The sequence below is a fragment of the Trachypithecus francoisi genome, unplaced genomic scaffold (assembly GCF_009764315.1).
Source record: "Trachypithecus francoisi isolate TF-2019V2 unplaced genomic scaffold, Tfra_2.0 Lachesis_group3, whole genome shotgun sequence".
Taxonomy (NCBI): Eukaryota; Metazoa; Chordata; class Mammalia; order Primates; family Cercopithecidae; genus Trachypithecus; species Trachypithecus francoisi.
The window spans coordinates 74307174-74330933 of record NW_022681468.1 but is presented as its reverse complement, the minus strand read 5'-3'; the positions used below and the strand labels follow the sequence as shown (position 1 = coordinate 74330933).

The 23760-nt window shown below is 37.8% G+C and overlaps 1 protein-coding gene and 1 long non-coding RNA gene across 8 annotated transcripts in view; one reads left to right on the top strand and one right to left on the bottom strand.

Annotated features, from left to right (window-relative positions):
- The window catches only part of NUBPL (nucleotide binding protein like), a 283861-nt gene that overhangs the window by 103700 nt on the left and 156401 nt on the right, over positions 1 to 23760 (top strand). For 4 of the 7 annotated variants that reach the window (XM_033188319.1, XM_033188321.1, XM_033188322.1 and 1 more), the window contains 2 exons: positions 3691 to 3730; positions 3817 to 3907. The exons of 1 other annotated variant lie outside the window; for it this stretch is intronic. In XM_033188319.1, coding sequence (XP_033044210.1) covers positions 3691 to 3730; positions 3817 to 3907 — 131 coding nt within the window. Of the gene's footprint in view, positions 1 to 3690; positions 3731 to 3816; positions 3908 to 12769; positions 12835 to 23760 lie in introns of those variants that run through there. 2 more of the 7 variants (XM_033188323.1, XM_033188325.1) reach the window with 2 other exon arrangements.
- On the bottom strand, positions 1976 to 14665 carry LOC117069843. Its single transcript, XR_004431687.1, has 3 exons — positions 14654 to 14665; positions 6948 to 6958; positions 1976 to 2118 (listed from the first exon to the last, which is right to left on the bottom strand). It is a non-coding gene; the product is annotated as an uncharacterized LOC117069843 (long non-coding RNA).

Here is a 23760-nt window from a genome sequence, read left to right as displayed (position 1 = left end):
TAATTCTGTGTTTAGCTCTTTGAGGAATCACCATATGCTTTCCAGAATGGTTGAGCTAATTTAATTTACACTTCCATCACCAGTGTGTAGGTGTTGACTTTTCCCTGTAACCTTGCCAACATCTGTAATTTTTTGGTATTTTAATAATAGCCATTCTGACTGGTGTGAGTTGGTATCTCATTGTGGTCTTTATTTACATTTCTCTCATGATCAGTGATATTGATTTTTTCATATGTGTGTTGGCTGCATGTATGTCTTCTTTTGAAAAATGTCTGTTCATGTCCTTTGCCCACTTTTAATGGGGTTGTTTTTCTCCTGTAAATTTAATTTCCTTATAGAGGCTTGATATTAGACCTTTGTCAGATGTATAATTTACAAAGGTTTTCTACCATTTTATAGGTTTTCTGTTTACTCTGTTGATAGTTCCTTTTGCTGTGCAGAATCTCTTAAGTTTAATCAGATCCCACTTTTCAAGTTTTGCTTTTGTTGTGATTGCTTTTGCTTTCTTTGTCATGAAATTTTTGCCCATTCCTATGTCCAGGATGGTAATAGCTAGGTTGTCTTCCAGGATTTTTATAGTTTTGGCTTTTACATTTAAGTCTTTAATCCATCTTGAGTTGATTTTTATATGTGGTGTAAGAAAGGGTTCCAGCTTCAATCTTCTACTTATGACTAGCCACTTATCCCAGCACCTTTTATGGAATAGAGAATCTTTTCCCCATTGCTTGTTTTTGTCAGCTTTATTGAAAATCAGATGGTTGTAGTTGTGTGGCCTTATTTCTGGGCTCTTTGTTCTGTTCCATTGGTCCATGTGCCTGCTTTTGTACCAATAGCATGCTGTTTTGGTTACGGTAGCCCTGTAGTATAGTTTGAAGTTGGGTAGCATGATTCCTCCGGCTTTATTTTCTTGCTTAGGATTGCCTTGGCTATTTGGGCTATTTTTTGGTTGCCTGTGAATTTTAAAATAGTTTTTTCTAGTTCTGCGGAGAATGTCATTGGTAGATTGATAGGAATAGCATTGAATCTGTAAATTGCCTTGGGGAGTATAGCCATTTTAATGTTACTGATTCTTCCTATCCATGAGCATGGGATGCTTCTCCATTTATTTGTCTCATCTCTGTGTTCTTTGAGCAGTGTTTTGTAATTCTCATTGTAGAGATTTTTCACCTCCCTAGTTAGTTGGATTTCATTCTTTTTAGTGGATGAATAGTATTCTGTTGTGTCTATATACCAACTTTTCTTTATCCATTCATCTATTGTTGGACATTTAGGTTGATTTCATATCTTGACTGTTGTGAATAGTGCTGCAGTAAACATAGGAGTGCAGATATCTCTTTGACATACTGATATCATGTTAAGCAAATATTAGCAGACCAAATTCAGCATTGTATAAAATAACTACATTAAAATTATATTGGGTTTAATCCAGGAAAGCAAGTTTGGTTCCAAATTAGGAAAAAATCTCTTAGTGTAACTCACCGTTTTAGCAGATCAAAAGTGAAAAAGCATGTGATAATTCATATTCTTTAATCTGTATTCATATGGTAATTGAAGAAAATGGCAGAAAATATTGCCAGCCCTGATAGTGAAAGGTTATAATTGGATGCTTTGGAAAGAATTGAGAAAATTACATAGAAGAAAAATACTGCTTTCAAATTAGGTATGGGGGAGATTGAGCTAGTTAGTTTAGTCAGAAATTAAAGAAGGAAACTATAAACATACACTCTTTGCGTATTCCTTTAATGAAGGACCATGGCTTTTTCTATAAGTAGGGATTCAATGAATGAAGTATGGCAGAGGATTTCTTTCTTTTTTTTTTTTTGAGTCGGAGTCTTGCTCTGTTGCCCAGGCTGGAGTGCAGTGGCACGATCTTGGCTCACTGCAATATCCGCCTTCCAGGTTCCAGGTTCACGCCATTCTCCTGCCTCAGCCTCCTGAGTAGCTGGGACTACAGGTGCCTGCCACCACGCCTGGCTAAGTTTTTGTGTTTTTAGTAGAGATGGGGTTTCACCATGTTAGCCAGGATGGTCCCAATCTCCTGACCTCGTGATCCGCTCTCCTCGGCCTCCCAAAGCGCTGGGATTACAGGCATCAGCCAACGTGCCCGGCCGAGGATTTCTTATATAATCCATGCATATATGCTTTATACAGTTTTCAGTCTCAGTCTCTTTACAGAGGGGAAAAACCCTGAAGAACGTATCTTGAAATCTGAAAACAGGATACTACTAGGTTTTATGACTTTGTTCTAAACTTTTTGCTCAATACTTGTCCAAATCATATTAATTAAGATGGCTTCTGTGGTAGTTTGTTATGGTAGAGAAGTAGGATATGAAAGCAAGAGTGGGTGGGAAGGTGATTGCATAGTTTGATAAAACAAATTATATTTTATTGTAACCGTTTGTTGCCTATGTAAAGAATTTTTTTTAATTTCACCATAAGCAGTAGATTGCTTTTCTCTATAGATTAATGCAATTTTTCATCTCAGATTTCAAAATTGAGTTTGTCTACTTTTGTGGATTTTTATACTTTTTAAGCTAAGTAAAGGAACAAATAACTAGTAACACTCCAGTGTAGGAAGGACTGATTAGATGTGTGTGTGTGCATGCAAATATACACATATATGTATGTACATATTAGATTGGCATATATATAAAATTTTTATATTTATGTATCTTTGTATATGAATAAAATTGGTGGGCAAAATTAGTTACTGAGGCTATTTTTTAGAAAAATTTTAAAATTGTAGTTATTTTATTGAGGCTTTTTTTTTTTTTTTTTGAAACAGAGCCTTGCTCTGTCACCCAGCTGGAGTGCAGTGGCACAATGTGGGCTCACTGCAACCTCTGCCTCCCAGGTCCAAGCGATTCTTTCATGTTAGCCTCCTGAATAGCTGGGACTATAGGCATGCACCACCATGCCCAGCTAAGTTTTGTATTTTTAGTAGCGATAGGATTTCACCATGTTGGCTAGGCTGGTCTCGAACTCCTGACTTCAAGTGATCCACCCACCTTGGCCTCCCAAAGTGCTGGGATTGCAGATGTGAGCCATTGTGCCTGATATTGAGGCTGTTTTTTAAAAATATATTTAAAATTTTATTTGAATTGTTTCTTAATAAAATTATATCTCAACTATTTATCAATGTTGTGTCTATTGGGAATATTAGTAGTATGCTTGGTATAATGTTTAAACTGTTGCAAATTGAGGTGTATTTAGTTGAAAGTTAAATTGCACAATATGAGCAGCCTATTTGTATTTCCAGTTTGGTATTCTTTGATCCTGGAAGGATGGATGGGCAAAGGGGAGATGTTGGTCAAGTGGTGCGAAGTTTCAGTTAGACGGGGGAATAAGTTCCAGTGATCTGTTGCACAGCTTGGTGACTGTTGTTAACAGTCATTTTTTGTATATTTCAGCATTGTTGAAAGAGTAGACTTTAAATGTTTTTACTGCAAAGAAAGAAGTAAGTGAGGTGATGTGGAATGCTAATTGGCATGGTTTTGTTATTTATTTTTATTATTCTACCACAATGTAGACATATATCATAACATTACATTGTACCCCATAAACATGCAATTTCTGTTAATTGAAAAAATAAATATTTCTAAAAAGATGAAAAAAAACAACCCAATTCAGAATGTTTACGTTTTGTGTTTTATTCTTCTAAAAGAGAGGATTTTGTTTTTCTTTTTCCAGGCAACCTAATGAGGCCTCTCTTGAATTATGGTATTGCTTGGTGAGCATATTTTTTTTAATGTTTCTTTTCTGAATAATATTGATTAATTTATACAAATTAGTTGTATTTTTGTATTACTGTTGCAGTATGTCTATGGGCTTTCTGGTTGAAGAAAATGAACCAGTAGTTTGGAGAGGCCTTATGGTAATGTCGGCCATTGAGAAACTATTGAGGCAGGTAAGAATATTGCCTTAAATATCATTTTATCATTGGCAAAGCTGCGGTTAATACATTTGCTGATTGGAGAATTGTTAAAATTTGCATTCAGGAATCAGTTGATGCTATGAATGTACAATGTGTAATATGGCACCTAATGAGTTAATGTGGTGCCAAGACCAAACTTCACTGTTAACATGATTTAATCTTTCCGATTGTTTGTGAGTACTAAAAATTCTATTGTCTTACTGAATATTGTTTTCTTGCTTTGGCTGTGTCTGCAGTAAGAAGAGCAAATCGATTTTTATAAGTAATCTGCCACCGTTAGATTTGTGGTTAATCTCATTGTAGTCAATATTGAGTTATAAGGGCAGTGTAGAAATCGTCAGATGTAGAAAAAAATTATATAAACCATGGTACTTGTGATTTAAAATTGCTCCAGAAAAAAGTGAAATTTTGTTTTGAGTATATATGGTTATATATTTGCATGTGTAATATCTGTCCAATCAACTTTAATTTCGCCTTAAGAAAAGAAGAGAACATTTGATTGGATAATCTAAAAATATCAATTGGGCTATATGTTATTTATAGTTGGCTTGGAATAAGTTTTATTTTTTTTCTCAGTAGATGTGAGTTTGTAATTGTCTTCTAGGTAAAAGTTAAAAGTAATTTGCATTTATTTCGTCAACTTATAACAGTTACCTTTTATTTATTCAGATTCTACTTTGGGTCAGGAACCATACAATAGGTTGACAATTCTAATGGTAGATACTCCTATATTCATTTTCAGGTATACAATTTAGATGAAATATGTCTTGAACTCTGAAACTCTTCTTTTTTCACTATAACATCTTGCCTTTCTACCACTTTTGCTGCTTGAATTGTGATAAATGTGCTGTTTGATTTTTGATCCTGGTAATTTAAGTCTCTTGGTTTCATTTTCTCCTCTTTCACTCTCAGATCCCGTAGTTAGTCATTTCACTTAAACTCACCAAACCACCTCATCCCCACCAATTCCTTTGTGACCTTGACCTTTATTTGTCTTGATTAACCCACCTGTTTTCTCTAATGCTAAATACTATCAGATAATATAGAATAGTTGTGTTAATTGCCTGCATTATATATATTTGATGTTTGAATTTAGCTACCTCCACAACACTTCAGCATCAGATTTTACATATTGTTATTCTCAAAAAATATTCAGGGAATTTGGTAGTCTAGCAGAGGTCCATATGAAGGTTTGGCAAAAACAAGCTCTCTGACACACAAATTGTATAGAAGTTACAGTTTATTGGCCAGGTGCGGTGGCTCACGCCTGTAATCCCAGCACTTTGGAAGGCTGAGATGGGCGAATCACAAGGTCAGAAGATTGAGACCATCCTGGCTAACATGGTGAAACCCTGTCTCTACTAAAAATACAAAAAAATTAGCCCCATGTGGTGGCAAGCACCTGTAGTCCCAGCTACTCGGGAGGCTGAGGCAGGAGAATGGCGTGAACCCGGAACCTGGGAGGCAGAGCTTGCAGTGAGCTGAGATGGCGCCACTGCACCCCAGCCTGGGCGACAGAGCAAGAATCCATCTCAAAAAAAAAAAAAAAGTTACAGTTTATTTTGAGAAGCATGGTGGATACATTTTCAGCAAACATACTATAGAATATCAGGGTAACGATGGGGTAAGAAAATGTGTTCATATATTATTGGGATGCTTAGCAGTTACCTAGAGTATATCTATCTTACAGTCTTTTGTGAAGTCACTTTCATGTGTGCATTTTATTGGGAGCTAAAAAGCTGATATTTTAGGTCTACAGTGGGACTAATGCAGATCATCAGAGCTAAGGAGTGTTTTCACTTTTGTTTTGATTTAGAAACCAAACCGTTATTTGATAAATTTAACATCCTTAGCGAAAATTCAGTAGCTAGATAGAACTTTTGTACAGCGGTGGGTTGTAGGGGGTACCTGATTCATTGGCTCATTTTAAACAATTGAATATAACATATATATAGAAGAATGTACAAATCATGAGTATAAATAGATAAATTATCCCAAAGTTGAAACACCTATATCATCATCATTCAGGACAAGATAACTAGAACAACACCAGTGATCCAGAACATCCTCTCATTTTCCCTCCTAGTACCCATTTATGGGGAGAAGAAAAATACTGTGGTCATTCTGACATCCTGAACTAAAAGTCTGGTTAAGTTGTTTTGTTTTTTCTTTTTCTCCCTGACAATACTTTGTTGAGCTAAAATTATGCATACAATGAGATGCATAGATTTTCAGTATATAATTTAGTGATTTTTGATAAATATATATACCTATGTAATTGTAACCCAAACTAAATAGCATTTCCATCCTCCAAGAGAGTTTCCTTGGGCCCCCTTCTGATTCATCCTATACCCATAGACAATCGTTGTAATTTCTGTCACCATAATGAGTTTTACATGTTTTTAAATTTCAAATGAATAGGATTATACGGGATGTAGCTTTTTTTTTTTTTTTTGAGACAGAGTTTCGCTCTTGTTGCCCAGGCTGGAGTGCAATAGCGCGATCTCAGCTCACTACACTCTACGCCTCCCAGGTTCAAGCGATTCTTCTGCCTCAGCCTCCTGAGTAGCTGGGACTACAGGCATGTGCCACCACGTCTGGCTGATTTTGTATTTTTAGTAGAGATGGGATTTCTCCAGGTTGGCCAGGCTGGTCTTGAACTCCCAACCTCAGGTGATCTGCCCGTCTCGGCCTCCCAAAGTGCTGAGATTACAGGCGTGAACCACCGCAACTGGCCACGATGTAGCTTTTTTGTATATGGTTTCGCTTCGCCTAAGGCTTTTGAAATTCATGTTTATTGTTGCATATAACAGTAGTTGGGTCTTCTTTATTGCTAAGTAGGATTCCATTGTATGAATATAATAAAATGTTTTTTTTTCTGTTGATGAATATTTGGGTAGTCTCCAGTTTTGGACTATTGTAAATAATACCTCTATAATACTTTTACAGTTGTTCATAAGTTTTCCAGTTGCTTCACATTTATGTTAACATTTGGTGTTGTCAGTCTCATTACTTTTAACCATTCTAATAAATATAAAATGGTGTCTTGTTATGATTTTAATTTGTATTTCCCTGATGATCAATAATATTGAGCCCTTTTCCACATGTGTATTAGATTTCATATTTTCTTTCGTGACATGTCTGTTCAAGTCTTCTACTCATTTTTTAATTTTTTTTTTTTAGTAATTGAGTTGTAGGAATTTGTGCGTATTTTGGCTGTGAGTCCATTGTCAGATAATAGATATTGGGAGTATTTATCCTTGTCTGTGACTTGTCTTTTTATGCTGAAGTTTGAAATTTTAATGAATTCCAATTTCTTATTTTTTTATGCTTAGTGCCTTTTGTATCCTCTTTAAGTAATCTTTGCCTGCCTACCCCAAGGTTGTAATGATAACAATGTATTTATTTTTTATTATTTGTATTATTTTTTAAAATTCTTAATTTAAAAATTTTATGGGTATGTTGTAGGTTAGTATATTTATAGGGTACATGAGATATTTTGATACCAACAGGCATTGAGTAATAATTGCATCAGGGTAAATGGGGTATTCATCCCCTCAAGCATTTATTCTTTGCGTTTCAAACAATTCAATTATACTCTTTTAGCTATTTTTAAATGTACCATCAAATTATTTTTTACTGTAACTACAGTCACCGTGTTGTGCTAGCAAATATTAGGTTTTATTCATTCTTTCAGTTTGTTTGTACCCATCAACCATCCCCATTCCTTCCACTCCCACCACCCTTCACACCCTCAGGTAACTATCTTTCTACGCTTTATCTCCATGAGTTAAATTATTTTAATTTTTAGGTACCACTGGTAAGTGAGAACATGTGATGTTTATCTTTCTATGCTTGGCTTATTTCAGATATTTGAAAGGACTTGAGTGTTGCAATCTAAGCTGTATCTGCTTTAGGGGGCACCCTAAACCTAGTAATGCTTGGTTCTTGCAGACCTGCAGAGGTACTGCCTTGATGGTCTTGGATAAGATGTGGGTGAATTCTCTGGATTACCATACAGAGGCTCTTGTTCTCTTGCCTTACTTTCTCCCAAACAAGCAGAATCTCTGTCTGTTCTGAGCTACCTAAAGCTGGGAATAGAGTGACACAAGCACCCCTGTGTCCTCTACCACTGTGACTGCGCTAGTCAGACCTGAAGCCTGCACAGCACTAGGTCTTGTCCTGCTGTTACCACTCTCTGGCTACTGACTGTTTGCCCAAGGCCCTGTAGCTGTACGATCAGCAGGTAGCAAAGCAAGATAGGCTTGTGTCTTTTCCTCAGGGCAGCGAGTTCTCCAGACCCCAGATGGGTCCAGAGATGCCATCTAGGAGCCATAGACTGGAGTGAGAAACCTTAGAAGTCTACATGGTGTTCTGTTATACAGCTGGTGAGTTGGCAGTCAAAGCATGAGGTGCAGTTCTTCCCATTCTTTCCTCCACTTTCCACAGGCAGAGGAGCCTCAATCTGTGGCCACCAGCACTACAGACCCACAGGACATACTTCTAGGTTTCCACTGATGTTCACTTAAGACCCTAGGGCTCTTCAGTCAGCTCATGGTGAAGGTTGCCAGGCCTGAGACTCACTCTTCAGGGCAGTCCCAGAGCAGATCCAGAAATGCCATCCAAGAGCCAAGGGACCTAGGACCCCGCTTGGTGCTCCACCCCCTGTGGCTGAGCTGGTACCTAAGGTGCCAGGCAAAATCTCATTTACTTTTCCCTTTGCTTTTATCAAGTAGATGAAGTCTGTCATTGTAGCTACCACAGTGGGGAATGTGCTGTATCTTACCTTAAGCCAGCACATCTCAGAGTCTCACCCAGAGGCCTATGGCAGAGTTTCTGGGTATTGCTGCTGGTTATTCATGGCCCATCGGCCCTTTATTCAGCAGATGTTGGTCCTGTCATGACTGGGTCCTTCTCTTCAAGGTATCAGGTTACTTTCTGGCCCAGGGTGTGTCTAGAAATGTCATCCAGGAGCCTGGAATGGGGTCCTCACAGATCTGTGCTGTGCCCTGCCCTGTGGCTAAGCTGGTATCCAAGATGCAAGACAAAGTTCTCTTTGTTCTTCCCTCTCCTGTCCTGAAGTGAAGAAAGGGTCTCTTATGAAGCCACGACCTGTGTAGCCTGGAGTTGGGGGAGTGCTGGTGCATGTACTCCATTGGCCGCCCTGGCTGGTGTCTGTCTTTTTTTTTTTTTTTTTTTGAGACAGAATCTCGCTCTGTTGCCCAGACTGGAGTGCAGTGGCGCGATCTCAGCTCACTGCTAGCTCCGCCACCCGGGTTCACGCCATTCTCCTGCCTCAGCCTCCCAAGTAGCTGGGACTACAGGTGCCTGCCACTATGCCTGGCTAATTTTTTGTATGTTTTTTTTTGGTAGAGACGGGGTTTCACCGTGTTATCCAGGATGGTCTTGATCTTCTGACCTCGTGATTCACCTGCCTCGGCCTCCCAAAGTGTTGGGATTACAGGCGTGAGCCACCGCGCCTGGCCCCTGGCTGGTGTCTTAGTAGGTTGTGTGCTCCCCTGGTCCACTGACTGAGCACAGCTCAGCTGAAGGACTCACCTAGGAGCTGCATTCCTTGTAGCCTAGATTCCCTTTGAAGTTTATTTAGAATCCCAGAGCACTCCAGCTTGTGATGAGGCTTGCTGGAACTCAGTTTCCGACTGCTGGGATGGGTGATTCCCTTCTGTTGAGGGCCAGTCCAAATGCTTTCTCTATGGGCACGCATCAGGTAGGTGCAGCCCGGTTCTGCTTTTTGCTATGATGGGGCAGCACAAAGTTCAGTGCAAAGTCTCACAGTTGCTGCATTCCCTCTCCCCAGGCGTACAGATTCTCTGTGCCACACCGCTCTTGGGCAATGGGGGAAGGGTGGAGATCACAATTCAAGACTGTCTTTCCTGCCCTTTTCATTGTGTCTTTCAGTAATATAAAATTGAAACCAGGTACTTTTGAGTGCTCAGCTGATTTTTGGTTCTTAGATATCTAAGTTTTGTGTATGTGTGTAGAGAGTTGTTAAATTTGGTGTTCCTGCGTGGAGGGGGGCACTTTTTGCAGCTTTCTATTCCACCATCTTGCTTTGCTCTCTCTCTCTCTCTCATGTATTTTAATCTCAAAGCTTTATAGTTGTCTTGTACATCTTGAATTAATTTTTATGTGTGAAATGAAATAAGGGTCAATGTTTATAATTTTTTATAGTTTATACAGTTATGTTAGCATCATTTGTTTGAAAGACTTCCCTTTCCCTGAATTGATTTATATATTAGATAAAAATCAATTAACCGTATGTGTATCATCTGTTCTGGATACTCATTTGTGCTCCATTGATTTGTTTGTTTAATCCTTACTCTAAAACCACATTGTCTTGATTATTATAGCTTTATAGAAGGCTTAAAATTAGGAAATGTGCATTTTCCATCTGCATTTTTTCAAGATGGTTTTGGCTGCTCTAGTTTCTTTTACGTTTCTGTATATTTTAGATTCAGTTTGTGCAGAAAAGCATGTTGATACTTTTATTAGGATGGTATTCAATATATAGAACAACTTTGGATGAATTGAGATCCTGACAACGTTGAGTCTTCTAATCTGTGGCCTACAGCTCGATCCATGTTCCTGCAAGAGACCTGATCTCATTTTTTTTCATGGCTGCATTGTATTCTGTGGTGTATATGTACCATCTTTTCTTTATTCAGTCTACCATTGATAGGCATTTAGGTAGATTCCGTGCCTTTGCTATTGTGAGTAGTGCTGCAGGGAACATATATGTGCATATATTTTTGTGGTAGAATGATTTATATTCCTTTGGGTATATACCTGGTAATGGGATTGTTGGGTTGAATGGTAGTTCTGTTTAGCTCTTTGAGGAATCATCACACTGCTTTCCACAATGGTTGAGCTAATTTACACTCCCATCAACAGTGTATAAGTTTTCCCTTTTCTCCCCAACCTTGCTAGCATCAGTTATTTTTTGACATTTTAATAATAGCCATTCTGACTGGTGTGAGTTAGTGTCTCATTGTGGTTTTGATTTTCGTTTCTCTAATGATCAGTGATGTTGAGCTTTTATTCATATGCTTGTGGGCTACGCATATATCTTCTTTTGAAAAATGTCTGTTCATGTCCTTTGCCCAGTTTTTAATGGAGTTGTTTTTTTCTTGTAAATTTGTTTAAGGTCCTTACAGATGCTGGATATTAGACCTTTGTCAGATGCATAGTTTGTGAATATTTTCTGTCATTCTGTAGGTTGTCTGTCTACTCTGTTGATAGCTTCTTTTGCTGTGCAGAAGCTTTTAAGTTTAATTAGATCCACCTGTCAGTTTTTGCTTTTGTTGCAAATGCTGTTGACATCTTCATCATGAAATCTTTGCCATTCATATGTCCAGGATGATATTGCCTAGGTTGTCTTCCAGGGTTTTGATAGTTTTGGGTTTTACATTTAAGTCTTTAATCCATCTTGAGTTGATTTTTATATATCGTATAAGGAAGGGGTCCAGTCTGAATCTTCTGCATATGGCTAGCCAGTTATCCTAGCACCACTAATTGAATAGGGAGTCCTTTCCCCATTGTCTTTTTTTGTCAGCATTGTTAAAAACCAGATGCTTGTAGGTGTGTGGCCTTATTTCTGGGCTCTCTATTCTGTTTCATTGGTTTATGTATCTATTTTTGTACCAGTGCCATGCTTTGAACAGGTTTTTAATGAAGGTGGAATTGACTCATTCTGGAAAAAAAAAATGCCACAGAGGACATTTATTAGTAAGGAAGAGAAGTGAGCACCAGGATTTAAGACAGGAAGGGATAGGCTAACCCCACTATTTTGTGCCAGTGCAGTTAGGTTTATGATCAGGGCTGCTCTTATCTATAAAACTGCTAACCTGTGAGCCTCAAAGGGAAAAGATAAACATCAGCTGCCAGTCTTTGGGTTGTACAACAATAAAATTTAGTGACAACCCCTTTTATGGACTGGGTCCACTGATATGTTTTCCTTGAAGTCAGTAAGTACCTTACCAATAAGGGGCTGCCTTTCAAAATTCTTTCGATATTGGACAATGTCCCTGGCCACCCAGAACCTCATGAGTTCAAAAGAAAGGTGCTGAAGTGGTCTTCTTGCCCTCAAACACAACATCTTTAATTTATCCCCTAGATCAGGGGTTCATGAGGACCTTTAAGGCTCATCATGCAGGATACTCTATGGAAAGGATTGTCAGTGCTATGGAAGAGAACCCTGGTAGAGAAAAAATCATGAAAAAGCTGTTAAAGCCTTCAAGCCCAAAAGAAATTCCTGCTGGAGAAAAACCGTGTCCAAATGTTGTTCATGACTTCACAGAATTTATGACAGTGTCAATCAGGAAAATCATGAAAGAGATTGTGGATGTGGCAAAAAAGATGAGGCATGAAGAGTTTCAAGATAGAAACCTCAGAGAAATTCAAGACCTTGTAGACACCACACCAGAGGAATTAACAGAAGACAACTTGTTGGAGATGACTGCTTCTGAACCAGTGCCAGATGATGAGGAAGAATTAGTAGAAGAAACTGTGCCAGAAAACAAATTGACATTAGACAACATGGCATAAGGGTTTTGATTATTCAAGGCTGCTTTTGGCTTTTATGACATGGACACTTCTATGATGCGGGCACTGAAACTAAAGCAAACAGAGGAAGAAGGATTGGTACCATATAGAAACATTTTTAGAGAAAAAAAAAAGTCAGACAGAAATTACGATGTGTTTCCATACACTAATACTGAACCCCCTAAGTACTTCTCATGGGAAGAGCCAAAGAAGTTTGCCACTGCCACCCCTAAGACAGCAAGACCAGTCCCACCTCTTCCTCCTTTTCCTCAGCCTACTTAATGTGAAGATCACGAGGATAAAGACTTTTCTGGTGATCCACTGCCACTTAATGAAGAGTAAATATATCTTCTCTTCCTTAATCTTTTCTTTTCTCTTGGTTTATTGTAAGAATACAGAATATAATATAAGACAAAATATGTGGTAATGACTGACTATGCTATTGGTAAGGCTTCTGATCAACAGCAGGATATTAGTAAAGTTTTTTGGGAGTCAAAAGTTATATGCAGATTTTTGACTGTGAGGGGATCAGTATTTCTAAGCTCTGTGTTGTTCAAGGGTCAATTGTACTGTTATTTGCTGAATCTGGTAACCCTAGATGGCAGTGATGTTTTGTAAAAGACACAGGAAGGTGGGGAAGAGTCAGGTTGGTAGAAGGCAGACATAATGATGCAGTGGAGCTGAATTGCTTGAGGATAAGAGTTTGAGGTAATATTAAGGGAATATATTTAGCCCAGAGTGGCAGGCTCGTGAGTAATGGAAATGAGGCGAACATTAGAGTAGGAGGTGGGGTGAAGAATTATACCAGGACGGGGCAGTCTTGCCAGGATTGTTCCTTGTAATTTCATGAAGGAAGATGGTTTGTCAATGCCTTTACCAATCTCTGCAGCTTCTTCTGAAGGATAACTTATTTTTCAGGATACATAAGCAGTAGTATAGGGAGTCTCTAGGTTTCAGCTGGCCACTGTTCAGTAATCTGCATAATTTCACCATATGTCCTTCTAACCTCATCTGCTAGAAGGAAGGGAAAAGATTGATGAATAAATATGGTATATGTTCATGAATGCATTTTGTGATGCCTTGGGAAAAAAGCATGCCAGGATATAAATTTTTTTAAAGTTAAACTTTAGGATGTATTAGGAAAAAATAGGCAGATATATGCTAGGATGTTATTTTGAGCATTAGATTTATCAGTATGTATTCCTTTTTATTCTCCTGATATTTGAAACAATTTCCTTTTTTTTTCTATTTTGACTTTAATAATTATAGGCATAAACATCTAATACATTTCACTCAATGACTGATAATTTTAAATTTTTCTGTTATTTGTTAAGATTCCTGATTAGTATTTTTTTACTCCTGAATTGTGCTCCTGAATATAGGTATAATTAGTTTAACGCAAATGAGAAAAGTGTTTTCTTAGAATCTTTGTGTTTTAAAATATGTGATATTGAAGAAAACAATTTTAGTTATTAGAAAAAGAGCCACAGAAAGAAAAACTTCAAAGGCTAGTCTGATGTCAGCACCTGCTGTGGTCATAGTGTAAACCCTGGAGACCAGGGATTTTGGCAGCAGTTTCAGTGCTTTTAGTTCAATCTTCAGTATCCCCAAATGTGAAGCAGATGCCAGTTTTCTTCTCTAGGGTTCTGATAATGGCATATAATGAGTTGGTTGTTTCCTAGCAACTAAAGAAGCAGTTTCACTTTAGCTGATCCTGCAATAGCAATGAGACATTTTCCCTTGATAGTTGGTATTAGTGATTTCCCTGACAATGGAATTTCACTTTTGAATAAGGAATATTCTCAGCTTTTGATTTCCTAAAGAATTTTGATTCTGAGTTGGGCTAAGCTCTGCTTAATCCTGAATAAAATGAGAAAAAAAAAAAAAATTGAGCCCTTTAAGTACCTCTCATGGGAAGAGCCAAAGGAGTTTGATACATAGTTTCTTAAATGGCAAGTGATTATACAAGAAGCTGTAATAGGTGTATTTTCTCAGTGTTTAACAGAATAATTAATGACCACATTCTTTTTTTTTTTCCCCTGCTTATTATTTGCAGCAGTAGAGGTTTCTTAGGTAATGGCCAATGTATTGTGGAAATAAATATTGTAAGTTTTTATTACAGGTGCCATTTTGATATAAAGTCAGTATAATGAAAACATTTTAAAATCTATAACCCATTTGATTTCAAACAGTATTCTATATCAGAAATTATTTTTATACCCAATGATTTTAAAGGCTCTTAAAATAGTTCACTTTAAGGTAAATTGTGAAACAATTTGTTTAAATATTAGTAGTTATAAGGTGTCTGTAATTAACCGAATCATATCTAAATCCTTCTAATTTTAGGTAGTAATAGATCTGGATATATTCAGGCTCTTAAGATATATGGAGGCATGAGAAAAATACTTCAGACGACCTTCTTTGTAGTCATTCATAGTTTAAATAGTTTCTAAGGAAATGATCTGTCTTTCTTCCTTTGACATTATAAAACTAATGTAAGTTACCATCCTCATCCACCTTATCCAGATTTATGGTATGATATATTAAATTATGCCTAAGTGTTAGAGAGATAAAATATTAAATGATGTTCTTAAGATAATTAAGTTAGCTATATGTAAATATACCAAAGAAATTTATTACTTTGCATGGAAAAGATTCATAGACTATGCATTAACTACAGGTGAAGTCATTGAATATCGTTATTGTCAGTTTGGGGCATGTGACCTTATTAATTTCTTTTTATGATTTTTGCATCATCAGGTACTCTAGCAGGCCTCATATTTTTAAAATGTTTTAAACATTAAGGAATGAGGAACATTAATTAATTCAGTTGGACAGGGCGGTAGCCTTTTAGGCACCTAAGACATAATTTAAAAACAACAACAACAACAACAACAACAAAACCTTTAAGCATGAGGTAGACTTTCTTTTTGTTTTTTTGAGATGGAGTCTCACTCTGTTGCCCAGGCTGGAGTGCAGTGGCACATGTCAGCTCACTGCAAGCTCCGCCTCCTGGGTTCACACTGTTCTCCTGCCTCAGCCTCCCCAGTAGCTGGGATTACAGACTCCTGTCACCATGCCCAGCTAATTTTTTGTGTTTTTAGTAGAGACAGGGTTTCACTGTGTTAGCCAGGATGGTCTCAATCTCCTGACCTTGTGATCCACCCACCTTGGCCTCCCAGAGTGCTGGGATTACAGGTGTGAGCCGTCACGCCCGGCCAACATGAGGTACACTTTCTATATAATATAGTCCAGTTATTGTTCTTAGATTTATTTGGGATCTTGCTTAATCTGAAGCTAAGGGATCAGGTACATTAATCCAGATTTTGAATTCTCTTTTCTGTTTTAAAATTATAGATTAGTGAACAAGGAAATAGATACATAACTAAAGTCCAGTTCTTTGAAATATTTTTATAAGGCAGTATTATCTGCTGAGTAACTTAGTTTGATTAACAGAAGTTCTTTTTGAGCATTTTTTCACTTATTTAATAATTATTTATTGAGCTGATAGCAGATACTTATTATTGTACTTTAAAAATGTCATTGGGCTTTTTGTCATCTTACAGCAACATACATACATACATACATACATTTATTTATGATGGAGTCATGCTCTGTTGCCCAGACCGGAGTGCAGTGACGTGATCTCAGCTCACTGAAACCTCCACCGCCTGGGTTCAAGTGATTCTCTTGCCTCAACCTCCTGAGTAGCTGGGATTACAGGCATGAGCCACTACGCCTGGCTAATTTTTGTATTTTTTGTAGAGACAGGGTTTCACCATATTGGTCAGGCTGGTCTGGAACTCCTGACCTCATGATCTGCCCACCTTGGCCTTTCAAAGTGTTGGGATTACAGGCGTGAGCCACCGCGCCCAGCCAGCAACAGACATTTATTGGCTATTTACTGTGTTTGGGCCGTTGCTTGGAGGTTGAGGTCACACAGTTGTATAAGACATAGATCCAGAGTTCAAAATGTAAAATAAAGCCTTTAGTTACAGATCTACTTTTGACTTGTAATAATAAGCAAGAAATATAGATATGCTAGACATTTTGATGATTTAAAAATACTATTGTACAATGTTTTATTTAAGGCAATCAAAGTTGGAATTTAGAGAACAAGGCTAAGTGTTACATAGTGTTGACCATCAGGTTGGTAATAGTGTTACATAGTATAAAAGTTTGCAGTCTCATTTAAGGTCCATGTCATAGAGCAAACCCTGTAGTCAGCATTTAAAGAGAACAAGTTGTTAGAAGGAGTTAGAAACAGCCTATGAATATTAATTGCTGGTTTTTCCTCCTACTTAAAATGTCCTTCTAGGCCAGGCGCGGTGGCTCAAGCCTGTAATCCCAGCACTTTGGGAGGCCGAGGCGGGCGGATCACGAGGTCAGGAGATCGAGACCATCCTGGCTAACACTGTGAAACCCCGTCTTTACTAAAAAATACAAAAAACTAGCCGGGCGAGGTGGCGGGCGCCTGTAGTCCCAGCTACTCAGAGGCTGAGGCAGGAGAATGGCGTGAACCCGGGAGGCGGAGCTTGCAGTGAGCTGAGATCCGGCCACTGCACTCCAGCCTGGGCGACAGAGCGAGACTCCGTCTCAAAAAAAAAAAAAAGTCCTTCTTTTTCTGTTGTAAGATGACTTACATGTATACCTCCAACTCCCTGTGATGATGAATACTTATATATGCAGTTTTTGAATATTGTAGTGTTCCTTTTTTTTTTTTTTTTTTAAAGGTTGCTACTGGAGCTATCTAAGACTAAAAGTTACTGTAACTTTTTAGATTGGCACTAACTGTTCCCCGTTTCCCACTCACTATGGTTTGGGTGTTGGTCACCTCCAAATCTCATTTTGAAACTTGGTCCCCAACCAGGCATGTTGGGAGGTGGGGCCTAATGACAGGTGATGGGGTCATGAAGGGCTGAGTCCTCGTGAATAAATTAATGTTATCTTGGGAATGAGTTAGTTATTACAAGAGTGTATTGTTATATAGTGAGCCTGGCCGCCTGTGCTTTCTCTTTTGCATTGCTTACTTGTCCTTTCTTGATGGAATCATGCAGCACAAAGGCCCTCACAAGATGCTGGTATCTTGACCTTGGACTTCCTAGCCTCCAGAACCATGAGCTAAGTAAAACTCTATTCTTTATAAATTACCCAGTCTGTGGTATTCAGTTATAGCAACAGAAAACAGACTAAAACACCACCTGAGTCATTTTATGCCGAATTTCTCAAGTGCTAGAGTAGATTTGGTCACTGTTATTACTTCACTAATTTACTTTTATCTTTTGATTTCTAGTAATGCAGGTATAGAGACACTTTTCACTTGATAAAATTACTTAGTGATCTGATGCTTTAAATGGGTAATTTTATCAAGAAAGCAATAGAAATAAAACAAAGTAACCAAAGTATAAAGTAAGGAGGGGAGTCATTGTTTTAAAGTATCAGCCACTGATATTTCACTGCTTGTGCCCTATAGTTTTGAATTGTAGCAGTTTGGAAAGCTGGGCGGGAGGGACCTGGCTCTTGGAGTATTTTTCTAACCCAACACCCAGGGAAGACCTCCTGCTGCAGCCTTCTGGTTATATAGAGCTGAGCTAGATTATATTCTGCTCTATATTATTGATCGGCCTTCTTGGGTCAACTCTAGTTCTGTCATCTTTGGAAGAGGAAGGTACTTTACTGTTCTTGGCCATGAATTCCTTCTTTAGGCTTTAGGTCTTTCAGACATGTCTTACACTGTTCTGGATGCTAGCATGTCATCTCTTGTTCTCCCATTTGTTATATCACTAGCTATTTCTTCACACTGGCTTTCTCCTTTGGCAAGGTTATGCTTCTTTATCTAGTTACATGGCCTTCCTCCTTAGAACTTTTCAATATAGTATTAACTTCCTCATCCCTGATTTTCCCCTTAATTCCCAGTTTAAAGTCTTTGTTTACTTTGGATATGACTTTTCACCTGAGTGAAAAAAATATGTTCTCAACCCATTTGTAGGCTAACTCAGGCTCTAGAAATGATTGAAGGTATGGGCTCATGTTACCAATTTTACTTTCCTGTCATTGAGTCAAATGCTCCCTAAAGAGAGAGGTAGATCTTTCCCTGATTCTGTCCATTGATATTAATTTCTCATTCTCACTAAGTGAACATTAGAGAATTAGAAACTTTCAGAACATAGAATTGGGTGTATAATTTGACCATTTAAATACAAACATAAAAGTGTAACAACAGATTTCATTTCTGATTTTTCTGGCTTCTAAATAAAGAAGTAAAAATATAAGAGAAAAACAGAGTGTCTTGTCTAACTCCAGGCCTGAATCTGAAAAGAGAACGGGAAAGGAAGTAACAAGAAAGAGAAAGGATATAAAGGTACTATGAAATTGAAGCCATCATTGTAGTTTAAATTTGATCAGTGTTTCAAATGTAAAGCAAAGATGTTTGGGTAGTCTTTTGTTCTGACCAGACATAAACTTTTCTCATGTCCTTCTTTGTGTATCTACCAGAGGAAAGTAATGAAATAGAGGTCCTGGAACAGTTAGTTCATGTTAAGGTTAGGCTCTAACTGTAGCTCTGACAAAAGTAGGAAGCATGCAGAAAGCTGGCTTGTTTATAAGAGATAAAATGGCACAGTCTTATTCAATTGAAAGCCAACAATCAAAATTAGAGCAAAAGGAAGCACTATTAGAAAAATATGCCAAGCCAGTGAAATATATTGATGAAAGGGGGATGAAAGATATCAGACACAATTTATTAGGAACAAAAAATAGTGAGGCTGAAGTAATTTGCCTTTGAAAATAAATAAATTAAAAGGAGGCTAATTGCCACCCTTACAATATCCTATTTCTACCTTAAACACTTCCAGAAGAACGCCTCACTTTTTTACTCTTTCTGTTGTTAATGCAGACTTAAAAAATTTTTTAAATCAGTATTTATTCTTCAATGCCAAGGTGACAAACCAAAATATGAAAAGGCTGTTAGGGCTTAACATTTTTGTTGCAGATTAAATACACAGCATTGAAAAATGGAGAGACGTGACTTCATCTGTGACCAGCCGAGTTAAAGAGAAAAATCTCTCCATTTTCCATCATGCAGACTTTGAAGAATAACCTACAGTGATTTGAACTGAGTTAGGATGTGGGTAATTATAAAACATAGAGTCTTGTCTTCTGCAATGGTAATTGAGAAGCCTCAATAAAGATCACGTGAGATTACTTGCTGAGCCTTTAGGAGAGCTTCTTAGAGTAGTGGCCCCTGTTGGACAGGTAAGGGCTTACCCTGTATCTTTTGGTGCAGTTGGGGTACATAGGGTCAGAGTCAGATGTCAAAAGCCTGCTGGGGCTATTTAAGCTCCAAGAAGACTTGAACAGATCCCAACCAGGCGATGAGGAGAGCAATAAGTATTATTGGGAACTTCCAGTACTGGGGATCATGACCTCTTTTTACTGTTTAGGTAGTTACTATATTTCATTGACTTTAAGATATATATTTTACAAATTTTAATGTCTCTGAAATTGTAGTGTATTTTATTATCAATAACATCTTGGCATTGTGTCAGTTTAATATTTAGCATTGTTTTCTTTCTTGGTTGTATATAAAATACTGGTGTATCTTCCAATCTATGGTGTTTTAGATATGATGATGAGATATAGTCAGTGTTTTTCTCATAATTATTTTAATACTGATTGAATTGTATTCCCATCTTTGCCATAATTGCTGCAGAGTGATTATATGTCATTCATTTTGGTCTTTGTTTTTTAAGTGTTGAAAGACTGTTTTAAACTGATGGTGGCAGTTTTGGTAACTTGTTTTAGTAACATCCTCTTTTGTGCCCTCATCACTGACTTTATTTTCCCCCCATCGCTTACCAGAGATTGCCAGATGATTCCTCCCAAAGCATAGCTCTCATGTCAGTCATTTCAGAGACTATCAGTGTCTCCTTGCTACTTTTGAAAGAAGTTACACTCTGGCTTTATTCATTTTTTCAGTAGTTAGATGTTAGGGATATTGTTATAAATAAAAAAGGCACGAAACCTGCCCTGTAGATTCTTTTGGCTACTGTGAACCTTTACTTACTGATTGTTTTTTAAGCCAGTGCTATGTGATCATTCATAGTTTGAAAAAAAATTCTATACTATTTGCCTTCATAGGCATGTGTCTGTGTTTACTACTTATTTTATGTATTATTATTAATTTGGTGTTGATGAAAAGTCCACCAAAAGAAGTGACTCAATAGTGACTTAAACATTTTTTTTGTTTTTGAGATGGAGTCTTGCTTTGTCACCCAGGCTGGAGTGCAGTGGCGCGATCTTAGCTCACTGCAACCTCCGTCTCCTGGGTCAGGCAATTCTCCTGCCTCAGCCTCCCGAGTAGCTGGGACTACAGGCATGCACCACCATGCCTGGATAATTTTTGTGTTTTTAGTAGAGATGGCATTTTGCCATGTTGGTCTTGAACTCCTGATCTCAAGCAATCCACCCGCCTCGGCCTCCCAAAGTACTGGGATTACAGGCATGAGCCACTGCACCCGGCCCATAATGACTTAAACATCTTTTAAAAATATTTGTTGTTTGTTTATGATAAGCCTATATGTCTGTAGAAACAAATATATTAGACCTTTATAGTTAATTTTGGTAGCATCTATATCTGGTGTATTAATTATCTGAATGCAGAAAGCATCAAATTAAATAGGTTGAATTGATGTATTATCCCTAGACAATTATATTTTACTAGAAATAGCTACCTATTATTAGGTATTTACTATCTGCTAAGCCTTATATTATTTATCTGCATTCACATTTAAATCACACAATTCTGTATAATGTACTATTACTACTATTATTATTTTTACAAATGATGAAACTGAGGCACAATGAGGTTAAATAACTTGGGCAGGGTCCTACTTGTAATCTCTCTGGTTCTCTAAGCTCACCTTTTAACTAAACTGTACAACTGAAGTTTTAAAAGTTTTAATTTTTTGCTTGAAAGATTGAAAACACTCTTTTTAATGTCATCCCTGAAACGCTAATTAACAAAATACTAAGAGTATTCCTTTGCTTCCCAAGTTCTCATTCAGCTACAAGTTTTGTATTTTATACTTTATATTTTATAAGACATTTCTGAGAGAATGCATCTGTAAATATCTTTACTCTGAAATATATTTTGGTGCCGTTTATATGGAGACCTGTTATAAAGTCTTTTTAGTAGTGTTTGGCAGTGAGAAGTTTGATACTCTTCTATGTTGTGATGTCAATAACTGCAGTAGTAGAATTCATTTGTTAAGTATAGTAACTGTAGGATTAGACTTTAAATGTTTTTACCATAAAAAAATTTTAAGCCGGGCGCGGTGGCTCAAGCCTGTAATCCCAGCACTTTGGGAGGCCGAGACGGGTGGATCACGAGGTCAGGAGATCAAGACCATCCTGGCTAACATGGTGAAACCTCGTCTCTACTAAAAAAATATAAAAAACTAGCCGGGCGAGGTGGCGGGCGCCTGTAGTCCCAGCTACTCGGGAGGCTGAGGCAGGAGAATGGCTTAAACCTGGGAGGCGGAGCTTGCAGTGAGCTGAGATCCGGCCACTGCACTCCATCCCGGGTGACAGAGCGAGACTCCGTCTCTTAAAAAAAAAAAAAAAAATTTTAAAATGTTAACTATGAGAGGTGATGAGTACATTAGTTGCTTGATTTCATCATTCCGCAAAGTCAGCATGTATCTAAACATCACATTGCACCACATAAATATACTGTGCAGTTATTCTTTGTCAATTAAAATAAGACTTAAAAATTGAATTAATTGGAAAAAACGGCTTTAAAGTTCATATGGAACCAAAAAAGAGCCCGCATTGCCAAGACAATCCTAAGTCAAAAGGACAAAGCTGGAGGCGTCACGCTACCTGACTTCAAACTATACTACAAGGCTACAGTAACCAAAACAGCATGGTACTGGTACCACAACAGAGATATAGACCAATGGAACAGAACAGAGTCCTCAGAAATAATACCACACATCTACAGCCATCTGACCTTTGACAAACCTGAGAGAAACAAGAAATGGGGAAAGGATTCCCTATTTAATAAATGGTGCTGGGAAAATTGGCTAGCCATAAGTAGAAAGCTGAAACTGGATCCTTTCCTTACCCCTTATACGAAAATTAATTCAAGATGGATTAGAGACTTAAATGTTAGACCTAATACCATAAAAACCCTAGAAGAAAATCTAGGTAGTACCATTCAGGACATAGGCATGGGCAAGGACTTCATGTCTAAAACACCAAAAGCAACGGCAGCAAAAGCCAAAATTGACACATAGGATCTAATTAAACTAAAGAGCTTTTGCACAGCTAAAGAAACTACCATCAGAGTGAACAGGCAACCTACAGAATGGGAGAAAATTTTTGCAACCTACTCATCTGACAAAGGGCTAATATCCAGAATCTACAAAGAACTCAAACAAATATACAAGAAAAAAACAAACAACCCCATCAAAAAGTGGGCAAAGGATATGAACAGACATTTCTCAAAAGAAGACATCCATACAGCCAACAGACACATGAAAAAATGCTCATCATCACTCGCCATCAGAGAAATGCAAATCAAAACCACAAAGAGATACCATCTCACACCAGTTAGAATGGCAATCATTAAGAAGTCAGGAAACAACAGGTGTTGGAGAGGATGTGGAGAAATAGGAACACTTTTACACTGTTGGTGGGATTGTAAACTAGTTCAACCATTATGGAAAACAGTATGGCGATTCCTCAAGGATCTAGAACTAGATGTACCATATGACCCAGCCATCCCACTACTGGGTATATACCCAAAGGATTATAAATTACTCTACTACAAAGACACATGCACACGTATGTTTATTGCGGCACTATTCACAATAGCAAAGACTTGGAATCAACCCAAATGTCCATCTGTGACAGACTGGATTAAGAAAATGTGGCACATATACACCATGGAATACTATGCAGCCATCAAAAAGGATGAGTTTGCGTCCTTTGTAGGGACATGGATGCAGCTGGAAACCATCATTCTTAGCAAACTATCACAAGAAGTTTATCATGGGGCTTATCATGGGGAGGGGGGAGGAGGGAGGGATTGCATTGGGGAGTTATACATGATATAAACGTCATGCACATGTACCCTAGAACTTAAAGTATAATAAAAAAAAAATTGAATTAAAATTGTTATACAGTATTCATTATTTGGGCTTAATTACATTTCACTGAGGTACAGTGGCATTTCCTGGTTACCCACAACAAGCTCTTAT